The sequence below is a fragment of the Eptesicus fuscus genome, chromosome 2 (genome assembly GCF_027574615.1).
Source record: "Eptesicus fuscus isolate TK198812 chromosome 2, DD_ASM_mEF_20220401, whole genome shotgun sequence".
NCBI lineage: Eukaryota > Metazoa > Chordata > Mammalia > Chiroptera > Vespertilionidae > Eptesicus > Eptesicus fuscus.
The window spans coordinates 34,574,300-34,602,133 of NC_072474.1; the positions used below are offsets into that span (position 1 = coordinate 34,574,300).

The following is a 27,834-nucleotide window of genomic DNA, read 5'->3' on the forward strand; positions in this document are numbered from 1 at the left end:
TATTTTAAGGAAGTTGTTTAAAGGAAATGAAAAGAAAATGGAGGCATCAGCAGACAAATAGGAACTCAAGTTTGAAGAATGTTGAGAATAAGTATTGAGGGGGGAATTGCAGAAGGAAGGAATCAAGCTGGCAGTTTGTATTGATGAGTGCAAAGTACCAAAGGTTGTTTCAAATTGCACAAGCCCTGATGTTATTGGTACCACTTGCCGAGGTGGCTTTGTGCCAGCTCAAAGTTCTCAGAAGTATTTCTAAATCAACAAGACAGAGACGGAAGCAGCAGTCCTAGCCAGGGGGGCCAAGATCAGATGCCCAACTGAGAGGGCAGAGAAAGGCCTGAACAGAGGTCAGTGGCAAGCAAGCTGGGAAGGTGGCATTTTAGGAATCTAAATACACGGAGGCTGAGCACTTGCTGAGAAGTTCTTTGTGGCAAATTGTGCAATAAAGACTGCAAATCCAGGTAACTTTAAAATAAATTGTAATCTGTTTTTTCAAAAGTAATATATTTTCACTTAGAAATCTTAACAATTGGTTTATAGATAAGAGAACAAAATCACAATGAAGCAAGTATTGTAGCAATTATCAACATTTTGGAGTTTTACACTCCTTGTATGCATTTTTACATAGTTAAATCTGCTTCATTCACATCTCTGTACTCCATACTTTTATGTAATTAACAATGTAATAATTTCCCATTTAATTATAAAATCTGCATAAACACCATTTGTATGTATTATTTTTACTCTTTGTACATTACTCTATCATTATGCTATAATATATTATCCATGCATTATAATTGATGTACTGAATTGTAGTGATTTTTAAGTCCTTGGTCATTAAACTACTCTCCAGCTTTCTCTATTACTAGTAATGCTGCAATAAACATCTTGGTATATAAAAAGTTATATAGTTTAATTAGGATAGAATTGCAGAAATTAGATTGTTTTGTATCAAAGGTATGTTATATTTTTTCCATTTTTTATTAAAGTATTATATGTGTACATATCTTACCATTGCCTCCCCACACCACTCCCATATATGCCCTCACACCCCAGTGTTTTGCATCCATTGGTTATGCTTTATATGCATGCATACAAGTCCTTCAGTTAATCTCTTATCTCCCCCAACTCTCCCTAACCTTCCCACTGTAATTTGACAGTCTGATAGATGCTTTACTGCCTCTGTATCTATCTTTTTGTTTATCAGTTTATAATGTTCTGTATTATCCACAAATGAGTGAGATCATGTGGTATTTTTCTTTCATTGACTGGCTTATTTCACTTCGCATAATGTTCTCCAGTTCCATCCAGGTTGCTGAAAATGGTAAGAATTCCTTCTTTTTTATGGCAGCATAGTATTCCATTGTGTAGATGTACCACAGTTTTCTGATCCAGTCATCTACTGAAGGGCACCTAGGCTGTTTCCAAATCTTAGCTATAGTATATTGTGCTGCTATGAACATAGGGGTGCATATATCCTTTCTGATTGGTGTTTCTAGTTTCTTAGGATATATTCCTAAAAGTGGGATTACTGGGTCAAATGGGAGTTTCATTTTTAGGTTTTTGAGGAAACTCCATACTGTTTTCCACAGTGGCTGCACCAGTCTGCATTCCCACCAGCAGAGCATGAGGGTTCCTTTTTCTCTGCATCCTTGCCAACACTTGTCGTTTGTTGATTTGTTGATGATAGCCATTCTGACAGGTGTGAGATGGTACCGCATTGTCATTTGGATTTGCATCTCTCGGATAATTAGTGACTTTGAGCATGTTTTCATGTGTCTCTTAGCCTTCCTTCTGTCTTCTTCAAAAAGTATCTATTTAGGTCCATTGCCCATTTTTTTATTGGATCATTTGTCTTCCTTTTATTAAGTTGTATAAGTTGCCTGTAAATGTTGGAGATTAAACCTTTATCAGTGATAGCATTTGCAAATATGTTCTCCCTTACAGTGGGCTTTCTTGTTGTTTTGTTGATGGTTTCTTTTGCTGTAAAAAAGCTTTTTATTTTGATGTAGTCCCATTTCTTTATTTTCTCTTTAGCTTCCATTGCCCTAGGAGCAGTATCAGTGAAGAAGTTCTTTCAGCATATGTCTGAGATTTTGCTGCCTGTGGATTCCTCTAGTATTTTTATGGTTTCCCGTCTTATGTTTAAGTCCTGTATCCATTTTGAGTTTATTTTTGTGTATGGTGTAAGTTGGTGATCTAGTTTCATTTTTTTGCATGTATCTGTCCAATTTTCCCAGCACCATTGATTGAAGAGACTGTCTTGACTCCATTGTATGTTCATGCCTCCTTTGTCAAATATTAATTGAGCATAGTGGTTTGGGTAAATATCTGGATTCTCTATTCTATTCCATTGGTCTATATGTCTGTTCTTGTGCCAGTACCAGGCTGTTTTGAGGACAGTGGCTTTGTAATACAGCTTGAAATCTGGTATTGAGATCCCACCTACTTTACTCTTCTTTCTCAGGATTGCTGTGGGTATTCGTTTTTGTTTTTTTTTTTTATTCCAGATGAATTTTTGGAGAGTTCTTTCTAGGTCTGTGAAATATGCCATTGGTATTTTAATGGGGAATGAATTGAATTTATAGATTGCTTTGGGTAGTATGGACATTTTAATGATGTTGATTCTACCAATCCATGAACATGGTATGTTCTTCCATCTGCTTACATCTTCCTCTATCTCTTTTTTTAGTGTCCTGTAGTTTTCTGCGTATAGGTCTTTTACCACCTCAGTTAAGTTTATTTCTAGGTATCTTAATTTTTTTTGGTGTGATGGTTAATGGGATTGCTTTTTTAGTCTCTCTTTCTGTAAGTTCACTATTGGTGTATAGAAAGGCCATAGATTACTTGGCGTTAATTTTGTATCCTGTTACATTGCTGAATTCATTTATTAAGTCTACTAGTTTTTTGATGGAGTCTTTCGGGGTTTTTATGTACAATATCATGTCATCTGCAAATAAGGACAACTTTACTTCTTTTCCAATTTGGATGCTTTTTATTTCTTCTTCTTTTCTAATTGCAATGGCTAATACTTCCAATACTATGTCAAATAGGAGTGGTGAGAGTGGGCATCCCTGTCTTGTTCCTGTTCTTAGGGGAAATGGTTTTTTGCCCATTGAGTATGATGTTAAATGTGGGCTTATTATATATATTTTTATTATGTTGAGATATGATCCTTCTATTCCCACTTGTTGAGAGTTTTTATCAAGAAAGGGTGTTGGATTTTGTCAAATGCTTTTTCTGCATCTATTGATATGACTATGTGATTTTTATCTCTCAATTTGTTTATGTGATGTATCACGTTTATTGATTTGCGGATATTGTACCATCCTTGCATTCCTGGGATAAATCCTACTTGGTTATGATGTATGATCTTTCTGATGTTTTGCTGGATCCGGTTTGCTAGAATTTTTGTTGTGGATTTTGGCATCTATGTTCATGAGGGATATTGGCCTGTAATTCTCTTTCATTGTGTTATCTTTATCTGGTTTTGGTATTAGGGTGATGCTGTCTTCCTACAAGAAGCTTGGAAATGTTCCTTCCTCTTGAATTTTTTGGAATAGTCTGAGGAGGATAGGTTATAGTTCTTCCTTGAATGTTTGGTAAAACTCCCCTGTGAAGCCATCTGGCCCAGGGCTTTGGTTTGCCAGAAGCTTTTTGATGACTGCTTCAATTTCTTCCATAGTTATTGGCCTATTGAGCTGTTTAGATTCTTCCTGATTAAATTTTGGAAGGTTATATTTTTCTAGGAATATGTCCATTTCCTCCAGGTTGTCCAGTTTGTTGGAATAAAGTTTTTCATAGTATTTTTTAACAAACTTTTGTATTTCGTCGGGGTCTGTTGTTATTTCACCTCTTTCATTTTTGATTTTGTTTATTTGGGTCCTCTCTCTTTGCTTCTTGGTGAGCCTGGCTAGAGGTTCATCAATCTTGTTTATCCTTTCAAAGAACCAGCTCTTGGTTTTGTTGATATTTCGTATTGTTTCTTTGGTCTCTATGTCGTTTATCTCCGCTCTGATCTTTATTATTTCCTTCCTTCTGCTTACACTGGGCTTTTCTTGTTGCTCTTTTTCTAACTCTTTGAGTTGTTGGGTTAGGTAATTTATTACCATTGTTTCTTGTTTTTTGCAGTAGGCTTGTAGAGCTATGAAATTTTCTCTCAAGACTGCTTTGGCTGTGTCCCATAGATTTTGGATTGTTGTGTTTTCATTGTCATTTGTTGCCATGATGTTTTTTATTTCTTCCTTGATCTCTCTGGTAACAGTCATTGTTTAATAGCATGCTGTTTAGTCTCCATGTGTTTTATTTCTTTGGGTTGTTTTTATTGTAGTTGATTTCCAGTTTTATGCCACTGTGATCTGAGAAGATACTTGATGTGATTTCTATCTTCTTGAATTTGAAGAGACTTTGCTTATGTCCTAACATATGATCTATCTTTGAAAATGACCCATGTGCACTTGAGAAGAATGTATATTCTGTGGCTTTGGGGTGAAATGTTCTGAAGATGTCAATTAATTCCATGTGATCTAGTGAGTCATTTTGTATTGATGTTTCTTTACTTATTTTTTATTTCAAGGATTTGTCCAATGGTGATAGTGGGTTGTTAAAGTTTCCTACTATGAGTGTATTGCTGTCAATCTCTCCCTTGATATCCTCCAGGAGGTTTTTTTTTTTTTTTTTTATGTATTTGGGTGTTCCTGTATTGGGTGCATATATGTTTACCAGAGTTATTTCTTCTTGTTGGATTGCTCCCTTTAGTATTATGAAGTGGTCTTCCTTATCTCTTGTTATGTCCTTCACTTTGAGATCTAATTTGTCAGATATAAGTATTGCTACCCCAGCTTTTCTTTTCATTTCCATTTGCCTAAAAACCTTTTTCCATTCCTACACTCTAAGTCTGTGTGCATCTTTTTTTCTGAGGTGGGTTTCTTGTAGACAGCAGATATATGGATCTTGTTTTCTTATCCAATTTGTTACCGTATTTATTTTGATTAGCTATTTAATCCATTTACATTTAAAGTTATTATTGATAAGTACTTATTTGATGCCATTTTTGCCATTTTTATTCTTTGCCCCTTCTTTCCTTATTCACTTCCTTTTTTTTTTTTTTTTTTCAGCAGACCCTTTAACATTTCTTGCATTGATGGTTTGGTGGTAATAAATTCCCTTAGGCTTTTTTTGTCTGTGAAGCTCCTGATTTCACCTTCAATTTTGATTGATAGCCTTGCTGAGTACAGTGTTCTTGGATTCAGACCCTTCCTTTGCATGCCTTTGTATATTTCATTCCATTCCCTTCTGGCCTAATGAGTTTCTGTTGAGAAATCGGTTGCTAGTCTGATGGGGGTTCCTTTGTATTTAACTTTCTGTCTCTCTCTGGTTGCTTTTAAGATTCTTACTTTGTCATTGGTGTTTGCCAATTTAATTATAATGTGCCTTGGCATTGGTCTTTTGGGGTTCATTTTGCTTGGGACTCTGTGAGCTTTTTGGGTTTGTGTGGGGTTTTCTTCCCTATATCAGGGAAGTTTTCTGTCATTATTTCTTCAAACAGATTTTCTATTCCTTGCTCAGTTTCTTCTCCTTCTGGAACCCCTATTATGCGGATGTTATTTTGTTTTCTGTTGTCCCAAAGTTCCCTTAGGCTGTCCTCCTGCTTTTTAATGTTTTTTTCTAGAAGCTGCTCTACTTGTCTTCTAGCTCACTGATGCAGTCCTCTACTTCTTCTAGTGTACTCTTGATGCTTTCTATTGAGTTTTTTACAGCAGCGATGTCATTTTTCACTTCTTCTTGGTTCTTCTTCATTTCCTCTTGGTTCTTACTCATATTGTCGAATTTGTCTTCCATCCTCTTCATCCACCTTATGACCATTTCTCTGAATTCTTTCTCTGACAGGTTGTTTGCCTCTATTTTGTTTATTTCCTTTTCTGGTGATGCCTGCTTTTTTTTCATATGTGGGCTGTTTCTTTGTCTCCCCATGGTCTCTCTTCTCCGGATGTCTTGTTATGTAGTTCTCTCTCTCCTTTGTTGATTTAAAGGCACAAAATACAACACAACCAGGTACAACACTCAAGGCACTGAACAAAAATTTATTCATGATATTAATAACCCCCAATAAAGGTGAACACCAGAGAAAGGCAACTTAGGGGATAGGAGAGAAAGAAGAAGAGGAAAAAGAAAAAAAATAGGAGTGTCAAAATGAAATTGGGAAAAGCAAAAAAAAAAGTAAGAGAGAAAAGAAAGAGACTAAGAAAGAAAAAGGGGAGCAAACTATGTATATGGGGAGAAAACTTCAAGAGAACAGCCACTAATCCCAGCAAATGCCAGCAACAAGTACCTGGAAATTAATACAAACTACAACAATAACTAATATCAAGTGAGGTGAGGGAAAACAGAAGCAAAAAACAAAGCAAACAAAACAAACAAACAAACAAAAAAAAAAGAATAAGCAAAACAATCTCACAAAAAAAGCATAAAGAATCAATATAATCAACATTCAAGCAAATAACAACAAAGGACAGAGAGAAAGACAATTGTTTGGATAGTTAAGACAGAGGAGAGAGAGGTGTGTATGGACTTGGAGCAGGGGATTGTAAATTAGATATATAAGTAGGGTGAAATTTTAACAGGGGTAAACAGAAAAAATAAAGAAAATCTAAAGCAGGAAAAAGGTAAGAGAAACAGGACAACAAAAAGGGAAAAGTTAGGAAGAGAGTGATGGCTAAAGGTAGAGTTGAGATAGAGTAAAACGATGCTAAAGAAAAGATGAAAATAGAATGTAGAACACTAATCCTAAAGTAAAATAAAGAAAAAATGAAATGACACTTAAAAAAATAAAAAAGGTAAAATAGTAGTAGTAATAATACTGATTGAAAATAAAAATGTAATAATTAAAAAGGTAAAATCAAGTGAGGAAAAAAGAAAAAATTAGTTTCTTAAGTAAAAGATGAAAAAAATAAAATAAAATGTGCAGTAGTGAAGGTCATTTTCACTTCCTCTATTGTTCTGTTCGGCACGCCTGTTTCCCAGTCAGGACAATATTGCAGATCCCTCGTTCCACTATTCCTCAGTATTGTAAGCCAATCCTGATTTTTAAGCAGGTAGTGTCTTAATTTCTCGTATTCCTTTATTTTTGATTACACAAGAGTCAATTTGTGATTCAGTCCCTGGGTGGCAGAGTTTCTGGATTGACTTTTGGGTCTATATGGACTTTCTAGCTTGTGCTTAGATCCTGCTTTCCCTGTGGCACTCAATACCAGTTTGTGGGAGTGGGCTGCCCCAGAGCTGGCTCTCCAACGGTCACTCCCTGCTCTGATCCCCAGGTTCCAGGAAAACAACTTTCCCCTGCAGTTTCCCAGGTTGTCCCCAACTGGGTGATCCTATGTATTGGGCTTAGTAATCAGAAACAAGGATTTGAAGAGGAAAAAGCCCAAGTGTGAGAACAATGGGGCTGCAGGCAAGTCTGCACAGTCTGCCTTTCCCCCTTGGGTCTAAGCAGCCAGCACACTTTTAGAATTTTTAGTCTGTCCTTTTGCGTCAGAACAAAATGGGTTGCTTTTTAGATATCCCTTCTGTTAACAGCTCTGTGGACCCCTTTCCATATTCATGGATCATGCCAGCCCCAACTGCCACCGATTTTTCTAGGCACAGACTTCCCCGGGTCCTCCAACTCCCGCAGTGCACACATTTCTCTGTCCTGCCGGGACCAGAGACCTCACCTTATCCCACGCAATATCTGACCTTTCTGTGGTGGAGTGTAGAGCTCCTCTGAATCTGCGTGTTTGCATCAATTGGGGACCAGTGTTCTGGGGCTCGCAGCTGTTCAGTGGGTGCTGCAGTTGTAGATTTTCAAGCTTCCAATAAGATCCACTTTCCCCTTCAAGATGGCGCGGTCTCCATGTCTGAGCCCATAGCTCTGGGAGGGGACTCAGCAGCAGTGGGGGCTACCCAGTCAAGGGAACCCCGTCCAGAAGTCCCCCACCTTCTCCTGGAGTATAGCTGTCCCTTAACTCGCCAACAAATACTCCCCATGCGATCCTCAGCTGTTCTTTTTTTCTGCTCCGGGACAAGGCTTGGGACCTGTCTGTCTATTCCGCCACCATTTTCTATACCTGCTGGTTTTTTCAGTTCCTTCTTAAAATAATCATAAATACTAATGGGATGAGTAGGCTCTAAGCAGCTGCTCATACCTTGGAATTCGATTGTGTGTCACCACCTTTGTTTACTGTCCACACTATTTTTGCATGATACTTGGTTTTTATCAGAACTGCCATAACCCAGTTTCACAAAGTTGTGACATCTTTCTACACATGCAACTGCATCTTTCACGTGTCTTTCTTACATCAATGTTTCTCTCTGCCTCTCCCTTACACTCTCTAAAAATCAATGGAAAAAATATCCTTGTGTGAGGATTAAAAACAAAACGAAACAAAACAAAAACTCTGTAAATTAACCAAAGTCAAAATCCAAGGAGTACTCATTCAAGAAAAATCACTAAACATTATTAAGAGTGAGTTTTGTGGTGTTTTAAGTTGCCCTATCCCTGTCATTCTATCTCCAGCTCATCAAATTCTCCAGAACTTCCCAAAGAACTAGCAGTTCCTCACCAGGAGCTCTGATGGGTCTGCCACAGTCTAGCCACCCAGGGTAGACAGAGATGGTGGCATGGGCTAGCAGATACCATAGATCCTCCCTCTACTCAGCACAGAGTGAGAAGATACAAAGCCCCAGCTCTCAGCTCCCCCTAGGGAAGAACAGAATTAATATATGCATCCTGCTCCATCTTCTCTGTGGCTGACCAAAGAACTAGCATCTTCCTCACCAGTCTTGAAATTCTGATGGATTTAGCACAGTTGAAATAACAATATTGTATGTAAGCTCCAAGGTTATCACACACACACACACACACACACACACACACACACACACACACACACACAATACCTATAGAAGTTACACAAAAGAAAAAGAACTCAAAGGATAGCCACTACAAAAAAAATCTACAAAACATGAGGAGACATCAAGAGAGGAAAAGACAGATGCTTGAAACTAATACAAAATAACAATAAATGTAAATTATAATTGAAATATATTTTTTTAAAAAGAGAGATGGAAGAACAAGATTAACAGAAGACAACTATCAAAGTAATATAGTAGAACCTTCCCTATCAGTAATTACTTAAATGTAAATGGTTAAGCTCCCCAATCAAAAGACAGAATGGGACTAATTGAATTAAAACAAACTAACAAACAAATAACAAATGATTCCAAGACTTAACTATATGCTGTCTATAAAAGAATCACTTTAGATTCCAGAAAGCAAAGTACACATGGGCTGAAAGTGAAGGGAGAGAAAAAGTGTGCAAATAATAACCAAAAGAGAGCAAGGGAGGCTATACATGTAACAGTCAAAATATATTTTAAGTAAAAACTATCCCAAGAGACAAAGAGGAGCATTATAAAACAACAAAAGGGCCAATCCACCAGGAAGGCATAACAATTATAAATATACTAGAGGCCCAGTGCATAAATATACTAGAGGCACAGACTTCCTCCGGTCCTCCAGCTCCCGCAGTGTGCGTGTTTCTCTCTCCCGCCGGGACCAGAGACCTCACCTTATCCCAGGCGAAATCTGACCTTTCCATGGTGGAGTGTAGAGCTCCTCTGAATCGCGTGTTTGCGCCAATTGGGGACCGGTGTTCTGGGGCTCACAGCTATTCGGTGGTTGCTGCAGTTGTAGATTTTCAAGCTTCCAATAAGATCCACTTTCCCCTTCAAGATGGTGCAGTCTCCGTGTCTGAGCCTGTAGCTTTCGATCGCGGGGCAGCTGGGTGCCTGTCCGCTGGTGCACCAGGCCTTTCAGAAGCCTCCAGCTCAGCGGAGGCTTCCAAAAGGCCTGGTGCCGGAGCGGACAGGCACCCAGCTCCCCCGCTTTTGATGGTCTGTGGCGGGACGTGAGCTCGCTGCCCCAGAGGCCCCTTCTGTTCTGCAGCACAGCCATGGCGCAGACGCTGAGCTCACGCCGCCACTGGCAACGTGAGCTCAGTGTCCTGCGGGCCCAATTGGCTACCCTGGCCACCCCGAGTTCCGCCCCCTGCGCCTCCCTCTGGCCCAATTGTGGGCGTAGCGGAGTGATGGTAATTTACATATTACCATTTTATTGGGTAGGATACTGACCCAACACCAAAACACCTAAATATATAAAGTAAGTGTAGGCAGAATTGAGGGGAGACATAAATAGTATCTGTATTTGGAAGAAGACAAGGATGCCCACTCTTGCCAATTCTATTCAATATAGTAGTGGAAGTCCTAAAGCAAGAAAAAGAAATAAAAGTAATCTAAATCAACAATCATTTGTGTTTTTATACACTAACAGTAAACTGTCTGAAAAAGAAATTAGGAAAACAATCACATTTATAATAGCACCAAAAAGAATAAATTATTTAGGAATAAATTTAACTAAGGAGGTGAAAATCCTGTATACTAAAAACTACAAAATGATGAAAGAAATTGAAGACACAAATAGAGGGAAAGCTTTATGTACCGTAAGAACTGGAAATGTATGTCCACAGAGAAACTTGTACATAAATGTGTACAGAAGTGTCCTATGTAATCCTATATAATAAAGAGGTAATATGCAAATTTACCCTCACACCCTAACAAGATGGCTGCCTACAACCAGGCCGGCAGGGGGGTTAGTGAGGGATGACCAAACAACTGAACAAGCAGGCTGCATGTGGTGACCAGGCTAGCTGTGGGGGGTGACCAGGACAGCCGGAGTGCAGTTGGGGGCGACCAGGCCAGTGGGGGGACAGTTAGGGGCAATTAGGCTGGCATGCAGAAGCAGTGAGGGGCAATCAGGCCAGCAGTGGCGGGTAGTTAGGAGTGACCAGGCAGGCAGGCAGGTGAGCAATTAGGAACCAGCAGTCCAGGATTGTGAAAGGGATCAGGCCTCAACCAGCAGTCGGACATCTCCCAAGGGATCCCAGATTGGAGAGGGTGCAGGCTGGGCTGAGGAGAACGTGCCCTCCCTGACCCCCACCCCTTGCACAGATGTCATGCACTGGGCCTCTAGTTATTCATAACAGTCAAAAAGTAGAAAAAGCCAAATGTTCATCAACTGATGAATGGATAAACAAAATGTGGTATATCCATACAAAGGGATGATATCCTACATAATAAAAGGGTAATATGTAAATTACCATCACTCCACTACGCCCACGATTGGGCCAGCAGGAGGCGCAGGGGGCGGGACTCGGGGTGGCTGGGGTGGCCGATTGGGCCGGCGGGACGCTGAGCTCGCATCGCCAGCCGCGGCGCGAGCTCAGCGTCTGCGCCATGGCTGTGCTGTGGCACAGAAGGGGCCTCTGGGGCAGTGAGCCCACGTCCTGCTGCAGACCATCAAAAGCAGGGAGAGAAAGCAGGGGAGCTGGCTGTCTGTCCACTCCGGCACCAGGCCTTTCGAAAGCCTCCGCCGTGCCAGAGGCTTTCGAAAGGCCTGGTGCACCAGCGGACAGACAGCCAGCTCCCCTGCGATTGAAAGCGGGGAGCTGTGTGTCTGCTCCAGCACCAGCAGACCCCCTGCCATCAAAAGTGGGGAGCAGGCTGCTAGCAGTGTCCGCGGAGCATGCTAGGCTTTGCGGGGCAGTGGATATGGCCTGGATGGCAGGTTAGGCCGAGGGGACCCTACACGTGCATGATTTAATCATGTACTGGGCCTCTAGTCTATATATAAAAGCCAAGCGACCAGAATGACAGAACAACTAGAATGACCAGAAGGACCGGTCACTATGACACACACTGGGGATTCCAACCGGACCTATCAGGGCCCCAATCAGACTCCTCAACTGCCTGTGGCCCCTCCCCTGGCCAGCCCCCTCAACAATCAGCCCCCCTAACTGCCAGGGGCCTCTCCCCTCAGCTGACCCCACCCCAGATTGACCCCCCCACCAATTGGGGGTGGGGGTGGCCAACTGGTGGAGGTCCCTCCCCCAGGCTGGCCCCATCCCTGATAGGCCCCCACCCACCCCAATCAGGGGCGAGGCCGGCTGGCCAACCTCCCTCAGCCCCTTCTCCAGGCTGGCCCTGCCCCTGATTGGCCCCACCCACCCTGATTGGGGCAGGGCTGGCCAGCCAACCTCCTGTGTCCCCTCCCCCCACCAGCTGGTTCAATTGACCCCCATTGGGGAGGGCCGGCTGGACCCCTCCTGTACACTAATTCATGCACTGAGCCTCTGGTTAGGCATAAAAAGGAATGAAATACTGGTAAGTGAAGTATAACACAGCTGGGCCTTAACATGCTAAGTGAAAAAAGGTAACTACAAAATGCTACAAAGTGTATGAATACATTTACATAAAATTTCCAAAATAGACAGATCTATGGAGATAGGAAGTAGTTACCAGGGGTTGGAGGGAAAGAGAAATGGGAATTGTTTCTAATGAGTGTGAGGTATCTTAGGGAATGATAAAAATGCTCCAAAGTTGTATAGTGGTAGCAATCCTATGAATATACTAAAAGCTGCTGAATTGTGTAATTAAAAAGGGGTGATTTTATTATATGTGACTTTTACTTCATTAAAGCTGTTAAAAATCGCAATTATACTGTTTTTTTTCTCTCTTCAAATGACTTTTAATAAAGAAAATCTGTTTGTTTAACCGAGAGAGTGAAAGGAGATGCGTGCAATGAGACACTTTTCTGTGAAGCTGAATGATGGGCACTCCATGCCTATTCTGGGATTTGGCACCTCAGCTCCTACTAAGGTAACCCTAATGGCCTTGGAGATGGAGGGGCAGTAGATAGGGTCCTGACCAGAACTAGTCACTGCTTGAATTTGGGGAATACAGACGGGCGTCTTATTCTTCATCGGTAGGACACTTTCTCTCCAGGTTAGGTTACTTTGTGCAGTAAGTCAGTGCTTTTCAAATTTTAATAGGCATAAAATATCTAAGGATCTTGTTAGAAATGCAGATTTAGATGCTCTACGCACAAAGTTTCTGATTGAATGGATCTTGGAGAAGGCTCAAAGTTCATATTTCTAATGAGCTACAAAGTGATTCTGCTGCTGCTTGTCCAAAGATCTCAGAGTAGCACTGTATCAAGGGAGATGAAGATTGTCACCTTTCAGCAGTTCAGGGGTCGATAAGTCTGTTTCTCACTTGTTGTCCAGTTGTAGCCATTTCACGGTATATTGGAATAAATGGAGCACAGTTATCATGTTACCACAGGTCAGAGACTTCTCAGCAAGCTTGCTTGTGATGAAGTTTCTCTGTAATTTCTAATGTCCAAGTTGCCCCTGTCCTTCACTACAATATTGAGAATATTGAGAAATCTCAGTTACAGAAAGACCTGGAGGAAGAGAGACAAGATTCATGGTAGAGTTTTGGTGGTCTGGGTGGAAATAGTCTCTTAAAGCCAGGTTGTTAGTACTGTGCCAAGGGGAGGGCCAACTGGCACTTGGAAATTCTCTCTCTTTTCGGAAAACTATTTTTATTTTTTTATTTATTTTAAAATTGAATTTATTGGGGTGACATCTATATATATAAAAACCAAATGACCAGAATGCTGGAACGACTGAACCACCGGTTGCTATGATGTGCACTGTGGCTGGCCAACCAACCCAATCAGGAGGCAGCCCCTCCCCCTGCCTCCCCCCTTGATTGGGGGCAGGGCCAGCTGGCCAACCTCCTGCTTCCCCTCTCCCTGGCTGGCCTGGCCCAATTGGTCCCAAACGGGGTGGGCTGGCAGGACCCCACCTGTGCATAAATCCATGCACCAAGCCTCTAGTCCTATATAATAAAGAGGTAATATGCAAATTAACCATCACACCCTTGCAAAAGATGGCCACCCCCATGTGGTCACAAGATGGCCACCACAAGATGGCTGGCAGGGGAGGGCAGTTGGGGGTGACCGGGCCTGCAGGGGTGGGAGGGCAATTGGGGGTGACCAGGCCAGCAGGGGAGGGCAGTTGGGGGAAACCGGGCTGGCAGGGGAGCAGTTAGGCATTGATCAGGCTGGCAGGGGAGTGATTAGGGGGTGATCAGGCTGGCAGGCAGAAGTGGTTAGGGGCAACCAGGCAGGCAGGCAGGTGAGCAGTTGGGAGCCAGCAGTCCCGGATTGTGAGAAGGATGTCCAACTGCCAGTTTAAACAGTCCAACTGCAGTTGGACATCCCCCGAGAGGTCCCAGATTGGAGAGGGTGCAGGCTGGGCTGAGGGACACCACCCCCACAGTGTACAAATTTCATGCACTGGGTCTCTAGTTGGTTAATAAAATTATACAGGTTTCAGATATACAATTCTACACTGCATCATCTGTATATTGTATTGTGTGTTCACCACCCCAAGTCAAGTCTCAGTCCATCACCATTTATCCTCTTCTTACCCATATCTAACCTCTCTTCCCTCTGGAAATCACCATATTGTTGTCTGTGTCCATGAGTCTTTTTTTTTTCTTTGCTTAATCCCTTTATTCTTTCCACTCTATCCCCAACCCCTCCCCTCTGATAGCTGTCCATCTCTACTCTGTATCCATGAGTCTGTCTCCATTTCTTAGTTTATTTTGTTTATTAGATTCTACATATAAGTGAAATCATATGGTACTTATCATTCTCTGACTAGCTTATTTCACTTAGCACAATACTTTCCAGGTCCATCAAACACCTTGCATGTTTCTGGTTCAAGCACTACAACCTGACAATAACTCAGCTTCACTGTTTCCTGGTGAAGTTTATGGTGGTTTTAGGAAAGTTGTAGGATAGGTTCTCGAGTGTGAGAGCCATGTGGTGTGAATGTTGAGGACTGCAGCAGGAACACTGGTATGTATTGCTTTTCCTTTGATTTAGCTCTTCAATCTATCCATAGCCAGTTAATCTCCATGGAGATAATTAACTCATCAGGAGTTGAACATTTTAAACTATACCACAGACCTTTTCATTATAAAATGAGGTAGAAGCGGGTAATGGAGAGGGAATAATTACAGATAATTTAATAGGTTCAGCCAAATGGGCCAGGAGAAAAGTAGGCAGCTGTGAACAAAGCTGTGAATCAAAAATTATCACCAAAAAGTAATTATGAAGTATTTTTGAGTGAAAAGGGAGTTTATTTTATTTTACAGTTTTGTCATACCTCAGATGTTGTCTGAAGTGTTTCTCCAAGTTTACATAGATAAATCAGTAATGTATTCCATCTAAAGTTACATCTTCATTGCATTGATAGATAATTTTTAGCATTGGATTTCTGGGCTGAAACCAACTTCATAATCTCTTATTGAGTGAATTAATTTAGGAATGTAAATCTAAAGGTTGTGTAAGTCTACAGATCACATAGAGTATAAATCCAGAAGCAGGGGGTTAAACACAGCAATGTGCTAGGGCCAGCTCATGACTCACAAGATTCACTTGTGAGCATCTTTCCCCCTTATTGGTAGCTTGAAATTAGCCATGGGGGGGTGGGGGGAGGGGTGGGGGGCGGGAGTATTTGCACCATAGAAATTATCAAATACTAGAAATCAAGACTTTTCTTTAGACAGTTGTTAAGCATTTATCACATGTTATAAGTCAACAATTAGCTTTGTCACCTCTAGCTCCTAGACCTTAGAAAAGCAAGAGGTTCTGTCAACTAGCTCTGCTCATGGAATTGGTCATGTGCTTTTCAGTAAGCGAGTCTTTATTTTTTATGCTCTTCTAGGTTTCTAAGAGTAAAGTGGAAGAGGCCCTCGAGAGAGCAATTGATATAGGCTATCGCCATATTGATTCAGCTTATATGTACCTAAATGAAGAAGAGATTGGGAGGGCCATCCGGAAGAAAATTGCCAGTGGCACTGTGAAGAGAGATGACATATTCTACACTTCAAAGGTGCTCTGTAGAGTTGCATATGTACCTGAGGGAAGCTCATTCTTAACTGAATAATTTCTTGGCAACCCTCTCATTGGTTTCATTTTGACTCACTCTCCGACTATGGAAGACTGGTTAGGAACATGCTGGTTGGAATGTGAGTTCTCTTCAGACTTCCTATATTTGAATCTTTCTCAATGTGTGACCTTGGACTTAAACCTATTTAAATTCCATACCTCAGCTTCCCAAGTTGTAAAATAAAAATGATATTATTTATGTCACAGAATTTTTATGGGTGTTATATAATAAGTACATATAAAGGTTTTAGAAAAAGATTGTATATATATATATATATATATATATATATATATACACATATATATATACATATATACATACACATATATACATATATACGTATATGTACATATATACACACACACACACACATATATATATATACATGTACTGTATGTGTATACACACACACACACACACACACACACACACACACACATACTAGTGCCTTGGTGCACAGATTCATGCACATTGAAAGAAAATTAATTAGAAGATGGCTGGCGGGATGGGACTAGGCAAGAAGGCTGAAGATGCCCTGGAGCCAACCTCCCATGGTCCCTCCCCGGTGGCCAGCCACACCTGGGGTAGCACTGCAGCTCAAAGGGTGTCTGTGGAGTGAGCGGGGTCCCTCTGGCAGGTGGAGTCCCTCGGCCTGGCCTGCAGGAATCAGGCCAAAACCAGCTCTCTGACATCCCCCAAGGGGTCCCGGATTGTGAAAGGGTGGTTCTTGGGTGACGCACCCCAGAATCAGGCTCCTTCTTCTCTGGTTCTGGGGTGCATCACCCGAGAACCGCCACTGTCAAGTCACCACAGCTTGGCAGCTCCTGCATTGAGCATCTGCCCCTGGTGGTCAGTGACCATCATAGCTATCAGTCATAAGGTGAGACGGTCACTTAGCATTATATATATATACTAGAGGCCCGGTGCACGAAATTCGTGCACTGGGGAGGGTGTCCCTCAGCCCAGCTTGCGCCCTCTCTAATATGGGACCCCTCGGGTTGTCCAACTGCAGGATTAGGCCCGATTCCACAGGGCCTAATCCTGCAGTTGGACATCCTTCTCACAATCCGGGACTGCTGGCTCCTAACTGCTCACCTACCTGCCTGATTGCCCCCTAACTGCTTCCTTGCTGGCCTGATTGACCCCTAACTGCTCCTCTGCGGGCCTGATTGCCCCCAAATACCCTCCCCTGCTGGCCTGATCACCCCCAAGGCTTTTATTAGTATAGATATGACCCTGCACAGAAAATTTTACTAACCCTGCTTTACAATAAGGGCTTGACAATTGAATCATTAGGACCAGACACCAAGATTTCCTTTCTTTGAATAGTGGAGGGAATACTTATCTTGTCTTTAAGTTGCCCGGAAATTAAAATGAGATAATGACTTAGAAAAGTATAAAAGCACCACATAAAGACAACTGTCTTTTTAATGAAGTGGCAAAATGAAAAACTCTTTTTATTCTCCCCTTCCTTCCTTTACAGCTTTGATTTAAACTTTGAAATTTATAAAAATTTCACTCCAATTTTCATTTATTTACATTCAACATTATTTTGTATTGGTTTCAGGTTTTATATTAGTTACAGAATAGTGGTTAGACAATCATATACTTTACAAAGTGTTCCCCGATATTTCTAGTATCCACCTGGCATCATACCATCATTACAACACTACTGACTATATTCCCTATTTAAGTGACAATGGGTTTACAGGTTCCTTTCAATCTTTCTTTTGTGTTTTTTGTCCTTCCTTTTCTTTCTCACTTCTTCCCTCATTTTCTTTATATAGTATCTCAATTGGCCATCAAAGCTCAGTGAAGGCACTGGGACATGCTTCATCCATTTTACAGACCAGGAAACTGAGGCCAATTCCAGTTGGCTGTGGAACTTGACTCAGGAAGCCCTCAGAGCACACAGGAAGCCCTCAGAGCCATGCTCTTTGCGCTTCCTAAGGGGCAGCGGCCTAGCAAACAGAACAAACCTTCCAGTCAGGCTTCCGAGCCTCTTTCTCAAGCACCTCTTCATTGCGGATGCTCCACATTCTTTCCTCTCCCCCCATTCTTTACTGCCCCCCTTTCTCCGAAGCAGGTGGAAGGCTTCCCACTCACTGCCTAGGCATGCTCTGCTATGGGGCAGGGTGTAGCAAGCTTGCTTTTGGGTGAAGGCAGGAGCAGTAGTCACTGCCTCTGAAGTGTGAAGGCCGCCTGAGCGAGGCCCATTAGCGCTGGGAGCTTCTCTGAATCACGTCAGTCAGTCCAGTACCCTGCAGTGCAGCACCCCTTCACTGAGGTGGCTCCACCCCTCAACCCCCGCCTCAGGGGTGAGGGTCCTTGCCCCTCTGCCAGGAGTCCTTCCATGCCCCTTGATCCCTGGCTGGGTCCACCCACGTCTTGGGGGCACTGCAGAACCTCTGTCTCTGCAGATGAGGCAGATCCCTGCCCTAGGTCTCCGCAAAGCTATGAATCTGTGGCCAGAGGCCTGGTCTGGGTCTCAGCAACCACATGCCTGCAATGTTCCCAGGGACCCTGGGAGGGGCTGGGCGAGTCCTGCCACGCCCGCCCCAGGGTGGTGATCGCCCCGGGACCCCAGGAACTAAGAGGATTGGGCGCCGCCATCTTAGTCTTCTCAACGGCCGGATAGGCCACCCGGAGTCCCGCCCCCAGCCTCTCGCAGGCCCAATCATGGGCATAGCGGAGGTGCGGTCAATTTGCATGTTTCTCTATTATAAGGTAGGATATATATATATATATATATATATATATATATATATATATATATATATATATCCTTACCAGAGGACATGCTTAGAGAGAGGAAAGGAGAGAGAGAGAGAGAGAGAGAGAGAGAGAGAGAGAGAGAGAGAGAGAGAGAGAGACAATGATTAGTTGCCTTCTGTACATGTCCCCTGACTGGGAATTGAACCAGGAAACTTTTGGTGCACAGGACAAAGCTCAACCAATTGAGCCACTCTAGGCAGTTTCTCCTACAGACCCTTTTTTTTTTGTTGTTGTTAATCTCTAAAGAATTTTTTTTTTTTTGGTTGTTGTTGTTAATCCTCACCTGAGGATATTTTTCCATTGATTTTTAGAGAGAGTAGAAGGGAGGGGGAGAGACACAGAGAGAGAAACATCATTGGTTGCCTCCCACATGCACACCGACCAGGGCCAGGATGGAGACCAGGGCCAGGATGAAACCTGCAACCAAGTACAAGCACTTGAATGGAGTTGAACCCAAGGACCCTTCAGTCCATGGGCTGATGCTCTATCCACTGGGCAAAATAGGCTAGGGCTGAAAGACTCTTAAAGAAATAATCTCACACTCCTTCTCTTTCAACCATTGCAGCTGTGGGGCACCTTTTTCCGTCCAGAATTGGTCCAAACTGGCCTGGAAATGTCACTGAAGAAACTGCAGCTGAGCTATGTGGATCTTTTTCTTATTCATTTCCCAGTAGCTTTGAAGGTTAGCAAAAGTTATTTACTTTGGTTATCAACATAAACATTGTAGCTGAGTGCAAGACAGGAGATAGTTTGTAAAATGAGAAGAAACATACATAATACTTTAAGATTCCCTATTCTTTTGGCTGCACCTATCTCCATCTCAGTTCATTATTTCGGCTCCAGAGAGACAACCCCTGTGCTCCTGAATCTGAACCCAGTGCCCACCTGTGTCTGGGGAATGTCCCGATGTGGAGGTCAGTTGAGGTCCAGGAAATTCAAAGAGGACGAGACTCAGCCCTTGAAAGGCTGACAGGTTGACCTCTCATATGACCACCTCCTGGTAGAAAGTGAGGTGGGAGAGCTCAGGAGAAAGGAGCTTGCTGAGCCATGCTCCATGCCAGGCTCTCTCTAGAATGGTGTCCTGGGTGTCTCAAACTGTCCTTGACACAAATGATATTTATTAAACCTTTAACAGCTAAAAACAATTCTAGGAGGTGTACTTCCTTTCCCTTTATCCTAACCTTAAAATTCCTTTAAAAAGTGAGGATAGATTATTCCATTAGCCTCAACAGCTTGGGTAAAGTCAGACATGGCTTTATACACCTTCTCCTTCTTGCCTGTATTACAGCCTGGGGAGGAGATTTTACCAAAGGACACAGATGGGAAACTCATTTCTGACACAGTGGACCTCTGTACCACCTGGGAGGTGAGTATAGCTGCCCCTGTGGGGAGAGAGGACAGATGGGAATTCAGGAAAGGTAGATCTAGTCCAGTTCTGCCACCTGTGTAGACTCAAGGAAGTCCCTGAATGCCCCTCTGCCTCAATGTTCTCAATTCATCCACTTAATAATCCAATAAATACTTACTGAGTGCCCATGACATACTCAGGCAACATCAGTGAATAACACCGAGGTCTCTGGCCCCATGGGAACTGAGCGTGCAGGGGTTGGGACACAGATAGGCAATTAAACACAGAATGGGTGGGGTAGGCCTCTTTGAGAAGATGACATTTGATCAAAGACTTGCAGGAAGTGAGAAAATTGATTATATGGATATCTGGACAAAGAGTGACACAGGCCAAAAGAAGACCAAGGCAGAGTTTTTAAGATGGGAGAGAACTTACCATGTTCCAGAAACAGCAAGAGGACATGTGTGACTAGAACAGAAAGGGAAATATATTGAAGGGAAATAATAGGAAATGGGGTCATAGAGAAAAGAGGGGCCACCCTCTTGTTCCCCGTGCTCAACTGCTCTACTTCCTGCAGATGATTTTGCCATCATTCAATCAAATTTTACCTGGTGTTCAGCTAAAGACCATCTGGCTCCTTTAGCTCTGTCTTGCCCGCTTGCATTCTTTTCTTACTCTTATGTTCTTACCCATTTTTTTCTATTATTTTTTATTCTCCTCCTTTGGCCAATTCCCGTTTTATTGATTGACACTTGAATCTTTCAAGACTTTCTCTCCTGCTCTGGCTCATATTCTCTCCCATCCCCACCCCCTACTCTCATTGTGCTTCCATTAGGCTTCTCTAGCCGGTTACACACATGACCTCTCACAACCCTTCCTCCCCAGGCCCTGGAGAAGTGTAAGGAGGCAGGATTGGCCAAGTCCATTGGTGTATCCAACTTTAACGTCAAGCAGCTGGAGATGATCCTGAACAAACCAGGACTCAAATACAAGCCTGTATGCAACCAGGTGAGCCCCGTCAATGCACCACTGACTTCCTCTCCCTCCTCTTCAGCTTACTTTTTTCTCATTTCCACAAGTTTCCAAGGGCACTCCCTCTAGTGTATTGTAACTTTGGACATCAGCTGCTTCAAGAGAACAGAATGTATTTCAAGTTGTTGAAGACAGTTGCCAAGACCACGTCACTTTATTAAAAAAAAAACAACAACATCTAAGGGTCAGGTTGGAGTACATCTACTAGGTGTTATGGGGATTGGTCCTAAAAATTTAGAACTAACACACTACTAAGTTTTCTTATCTCATAAAAGGTCGACAAAGTTGGAACACTTGAGAATAAAAGAAAGTGGGTGATTCATCTTTAAGTCTAACATCTCTTGAGTTCTGTGCATGAGAACCATTGAGCCCCTTGATAGTACAAAATCACTGACAAACAATGTGAATGCACTTAATACCATTGAACTGTACACTTAATAATGGTTTAAGTGGTAAATTTGTTATGTATATTTTACCACCATACATTTTTTTTAAATTAAGAAGGCTACCTGTTAAAATAAACTCACTTTAATGAACACCACATAACACCTACTTGTCTTGGAGAATAGTGAAAGAAACCAGGAGTGTTGAAATGGCCTACACTCCTTGGATTATCTCATCTCCTTTTAAACATGCAAACTGAGAGGATGGTAGTCAATTGATATATTAAATATTAGTAAGACTTTTTTTATTTTTAGATAAAAAATACAAATAAGAGTTCTAAAAAGTTGTATTTTGTGTCCTTTTGGAGGTTTACTTCCACTTTGAGATCACCAATTAACAGAAAGGAAAGAACGTTGGTTTTGACTGGAGTGGTTGGTGAAAAATTAAGGGAGAAGCTGGATATATCCTGAGCTCTAATGGGTGATAGTGTTTGGCCAACTTGAGGCTGCTTGGTGGGAGGGAGTTTACATGAAGAAGACCCAAGAACACCACCACGGCCTCCAGCCTGAGAATCGGGGAGATCTGTTCATCTCATCATCTGAACTCGTCTTCCACAAGAGTTGCTGGGAAACCCCTGGTTGGGCTCGGGCTGCCTGTTTCTGGGTCCAATAACGAAGACAGGGTTGAATCATATAAGGTGTTTATTGAGAAGGCTAACCAACCAAGAAGACAGGGAGACTGACAAGCATCTAATTCTGCCTTCCAGCAAAGTGCAGGGGACAGGATTATAAAGGGGAAGGGTCTGGGGTGAGGAATGCTGCTACGTGCAGACATCAGCTATTGTAATTAGTCATCAGGCAATGAGATGATATTGAAGAGATGATGGTTTGACTCCTGGTGGGTTGGCCTGACCATGCTTATCGGTTCTGCTTGATGGATTCACAGCTAAATCACCTCCCCAATCGCTTCACAAAGGCCTTGAAAAGGACACTTGAAGAAAAACTTAACCCCCTGTTCACATAAGTATATGTGTTCTAAGATTTAAAATGGTATAATTACTTTTCAGATTAATTCAGTACTCTTTCTGTTAGATTTAGGTCCACCCTATCACAAGCACTGAGCTCAATATTGCGATGCTATCTCTGGGTAGGTAGCCAGAGTTGAGACTTGGGAAGCTCCAGTGGCACAGCTGTGTGTGACAACCATGTGTTTGTCCATGTAGCTGGTATTCCTAAGTATTTTTTACACCATGTAAAACAGCACTGTATGTTCCTTGTAAACTTGGTGTTGGTGGTTCTATAATCCAATGCTTCTGTTTGGTGTTCTGCAGGTAGAATGTCACCTGTACCTCAACCAGAGCAAACTGCTGAACTTCTGCAAGTCCAAGGACATTGTCCTCACTGCATATGGTGCCCTGGGCTCTGACCCCGAAAAGGAGTGGTAAAAAAGTTATTCTCTAAAAAGTTATTCTCATCCTAGATGCCATTCCTCTTGGAGTCCTCTCTCAACTCTCTGGGGGAAATCAGTAACTCATCTTTGTTACCCCTTTCCCTAGGCTACATTGTAAAGACTCTATAAAAACATCCTATATAATAAAAGCCTAATATGCTAAGTATCTCATCATCCAATTGGCCATTCAACCAATCAAAGAATAATATGCTAATGATATGCTAAGACCACTCAACTTCTTGCTATGACGTGCACTGCCCACCAGGGGCAGACACTCCCACTGGTAGGTTAACTTGCTGCTGGGATCTAGCCAATCTGTACTGGGCAAGAGGGCCAGACACATTCTGGAGTCCTCAATGGTCCCTCCCCAGCTGGCCAACCTCCTGCGTCCCTCCTCTGCCCCGATCATGCACCGGTGGGGTCCCTCAGCTTGGCCTGCACCCTCTCACAATCCAGGCTGAGGGAACCCCCCCAAGTGCACACATTTCGTGCATCGGGCCTGGTGCATGGAATTCATGCACTGGTGGGCGGTGTGGCCCGCTGTGGGAGTGACACTCATCCAGGTCAGCTGAGTGGCTGTGGACCTACCCTCTGAGCAGCTGCTCCCTGTCTGGCATCTTCTGTGGAGCTGGAGCACTCGCCTCTCCAGGGGACCCAGGGACAACAGCACTGAGAGGCAGCTCAATAGGCCTCAGTCCTGTGGTGGCCATGAACCCGCCTCCCAGCCTCCGAGGTCAGGTCTGCGAGCCCGGCTGTAGCACTGCATGGCCTGCAGGCATCCGGAGGAGGCAGCAGAGAGCAAGGGGGAGGAGGAGCCTGGGGTGAGGAGGCTATGATTACAGCCTGGGTTCCTGCTCATTGGCCCGGGGTTCACAGCAGGACCAGCCACTCATCCCGGTCAGCCAAGCAGCGCTTCCACTGTGGTAGCACCCTGACCACCAGGGAGCAGCTCCTGTATTGAGTGTCTGCCCCCTGGTGGTCAGTGCATGTCATAGCAACTGGTCGACTGGTCGTTCTGGTCATTCTAGTCATTCTGCCATTCAGTCGCTAGGCATTTATTATATAGGACAACATTATGAGTAAAATGTTCATAAATTCCAGGGTTGGCTATGAAGAGTGAAAAAACTAGCCCAAGCCATAATTCTGACACTTAATAGTTGAGTGATGTGATATAAGTGACCCCTTCTGCAAGTTTTAGTTTATTTCTTCAAGAACAATATAAATTATGCACCTTTTAGTGCTGGATGACAGAACTGAGAGAATGAATTGAAACTATGTTTTTGAAATAGCAAATTCTTATACAATAGGTAGTTATTTTTTGTGATGGTGGTTATTGGGTTTTAGTTTGGGCAACCATTTTGTCTTTTTGACTTATTCAAACTTTTACTAAATTTCTCAGAAATGTTTTTTTTTAAATATACCTGGTTTCCCTTTCTGTCTTACTTTCTCTTGTTCTTCTTTGGAGTTACCAAAAGAAGCAAAACAGGACCTTGAGGTAGCCAGAGGGTAATGAGGAAGATTCTAGAGGACTAGCCCCCTCAAATGAGAAGCCCTCCCCACCCCCACTTCGCCGTGAAATGGATACGCAGCCTCAGACTCAGAGCCCTCTGCCTCCTTCCCAGGGTGACCAAGAACTACCCAGTTATCCTAGAGGACCCAGTGCTCAATGCCGTTGCTGAAAAGCACCAGCGAACCGCAGCTCAGGTGGCCCTGCGTTACCAGCTGCAGCGGGGCTTGGTGGTCCTGGCCAAAAGCTTCACTGAGAAGAGAATCCGAGAGAACTTCCAGGTACAGAGTAGGGCTGTGGGCAGCAGGGACTGACAGCATAACATTTCCCTGGGGTGGTTATCGTTGAGGCTATCAATGTGTATTGGGCCAAATTTGTCTCCTTGTACTCTGTGCACAGAAGTGTTGTATTTAATCATTCTGTCCTCCACTTGCTGCAGGGTGAGGAGGTGCATGAGGGTTGGAAAGAACACTAAACAGGGTCAGTTTTAGTCTCAATACTGATTTCTAATCCAAATGCATGGCGTCGGGCAAACCATCCCTTAATTTCTTCAGCTATAAAATGAAGGAGTTAAATGAGATGAGGTTTGGGCTCAAATATTTCTAGGATTCCTTTGCTACATCAGCACATCCGCCCAATAGAAGTCTTTGAGGGTGGTCTGAATTGCCAGTCTCAACTATCAGAGTGGATAAATCCCATGACTTTTGCCAAAAAATGACCCCCAAGTTAATGACAATTATCTCATAAAACCTACATAAATTCCTACTTCAATTTGTGTGTCTGTGTCTGGGGAGATAGAAGGTGAGGAGCAATTGCCTCAGGGAAATTTAATAGTTCTTCTCACATTTCTACTAGGTTTTTGATTTCCAGTTGACACCAGAGGATATGGAAACTCTAGATGGCCTCAACAGGAACCTTCGCTATTTTAAAGACACTTAGTAAGTAGCTTGTTCCATTGTAGACGCTGGAGAATGTGACAGGGAAGGAATTCTGCTTATTCCCATCCACAAAGGACAAGGTCTTTTCTTCCCTTTTCCTTTAGGACACTTGTTGGAAATCCTCTTTCGTGAAGCCTTTTCACTGTTACCCTCGTGTTCCCTCTGTCTTAATGCTACTTAAATTCTAGGGTCAATTTATTAATATCCTTTGCATAGTGCCTCAACTCTAGCCCTTCTCTCCCCCTGTCTTACTCATTGGTCTAAACAAAACCTGGTTAAGTCCCATCCCTACTCACATCATCAGTTTTTCTCTCCTCACATGATTATTCCTTAAGGCATTCAAATGTGTGCTCATCTTAAAAAAAAAATCCTCAGTGGAGCTGACCTCACTTCCCAGGTACCCAGGCTCCACCCACATCACCTTTTATAGAAAAGCTTCTAGGAGCAGGCTACACTTGTGCCTCCAGGGTCTCTCTTCTCCATCTCTGTCGAATCCATGCAAATCAGTCATTTGCTCTCTACTTTGCCAACACTCTTATCAGGTTAACCACAACCTCATCTTTGCTGAAACCTGAGTGGGCCACTCTCTCCTCCAAGCAACACTTGCTTTCTTTGGCTGCTGTGCTTTCCCTTCATTCATGTTACTATCAAGTCACTACTGGATTCTCCCTGGCTTCTCTACTTCATCCCCAGAGCCAAGGGGTTACACTGTAGACCTGGTCAGGCACTCCCCCTTGTGGTACCTGGTGGCCTGCCATGTCACTCAGAACAAAGGCCAAACTCCTTACACAGCCTACAAGAGCCAACATACAAGAGCCAACAGGGTGCTCCCTCCCTACATCTCTGCCCCCAAAACCTACCGCTCTCCCCCCTGACTCCATCCAACACAGCTCCAGTGACACGTTGGCTGCTTGTCACATATGCCAAGCCGTCTCCGGGCCTTTGCACTGGCTCTTTTCTCTGCTAGAAGGGTCCTCCTCCAGGTGGCTGGATGTTCAGTCCTCCACCTCTTGAAGTCCTAACTCAGATGTCACCTCTGTAATACCTTTTCTGTCACTGTATCTAAAAATGCACCCTCGTCCAGCATTTTCTTTCCCTCTACCCTGATTTATTTTTCTCTTGGCACCTATCCCTAATTAACATGCCATATAGTTCACTGACCTATTTGGTTACTTTTTGTTGAGCACAGAATGCTAGATCCTTGAGCATGTTTTTATTTTATTTTAAAAAATATTTTTATTATTTTCAGAGAGGAAGGGAGAGAGAGATGGAAACATCAATGGTGAGAGAGAACCATTGATTGACTGCCTCCTGCAAGTCCCACACTGGGCACAGCCTGGGTATGTGGCTGAACTGTGACCTTCTGGTTCAAAGATCGAAGCTCAGCCATTGAGCCATGCTGGCTGAACAGATCCTAGGGCAGGTTTTTAAATAAACTACTCTTTCCTTGAATAATCAATAAATATTGATTGAATGAATAGGTAGAAGCGTAAGAGGAAGAGAGAATAGAGAAGCAATAATCAATAATTATTCAATGATTTAGCATTTTCTTTTTTTATGATTTTAGAGAGAGAGGAAGGGAGAGGGAGAGAGAGAGAAAAGAACACATTGATCAGCTGCCTCCTGCATATCAATTCTCTCCATGGATTAAAACCTTGGCTCAGAATTGAACCAGCAACCTTTTGGTACACAGGAGAACACTCAACCATCTGAGCCATACCAGCTGGGGATGATTTAGCATTTTCATTCTCAAAAATTATTATATATGTAGTGCTTGATAACTGGAAGCTATCTATCAAAGAGACTTATTTTATAATCATTGTATCCATCTTTAGTCTAGTATATACTTTTCTGAGTGCTTAGAAGAAATTGAACAACAGTCATATTTTATCACATTCCTCATCATCAACTTTAAATGTTTATTAACTTCATATATTTAACCAGATTAACATTGTTTTAAAGGAAAGCATAATTCATTTCTGCCAGTTGGGAGATTATAATAGCAACACCAATAGTTTTATCTCCTTAATTTGTAGAATAATATACCTGCAAAAATAGAATGTAATAATTTATTTTTGTGTAGGTGCTCAAGTGCAAGTAAATATAGTTGTATTTTACAATGTATGTATTACATTGTAATGCAGCAGCACATGGTTATTATAACACTAGTTGGGTTTGCACTTCCCCATAAAGAAGATTATATTAATTTTCATACTTAAGCCAGTTTAAAAGAAACCTCTCTATTCAGCCCAGAAACAGTGACTTGACTAAGCCTCTCCTTTTACCTTTTAGTTTTGCTGATCACCCAGATTATCCATTTAATGATGAATATTGACAACAGTGTCAGAGGGTGCTCCAGCTTTTTATTTTGGTTGCTAATTGGAGAACATCAAGGACAAGAAGACATCTGGTTCATTTTGTGCCCCTCAGCTTGACCAGTCACAATATGGCTTGAGTCCCTGGACCAGGAAAGAAAAGTCTCTAAACTCGATCCTTTCCCCC

General features: G+C 42.7%; 1 protein-coding gene across 1 annotated transcript; it reads left to right on the top strand.

Annotated features, from left to right (window-relative positions):
- The first annotated feature begins 309 nt into the window (after positions 1–309).
- LOC103300840 (aldo-keto reductase family 1 member C3-like) lies at positions 310–27,834 on the top strand. The gene is made up of 10 exons (XM_054726489.1): positions 310–458; positions 12,651–12,750; positions 15,675–15,842; positions 19,240–19,356; positions 19,963–20,040; positions 20,908–21,030; positions 22,769–22,878; positions 24,510–24,675; positions 25,250–25,332; positions 27,625–27,834. The coding sequence occupies exons 2-10, from the start codon at positions 12,664–12,666 to the stop codon at positions 27,665–27,667; spliced, it is 975 nt and encodes a 324-aa protein (XP_054582464.1). The 5' UTR covers positions 310–458; positions 12,651–12,663; the 3' UTR covers positions 27,668–27,834.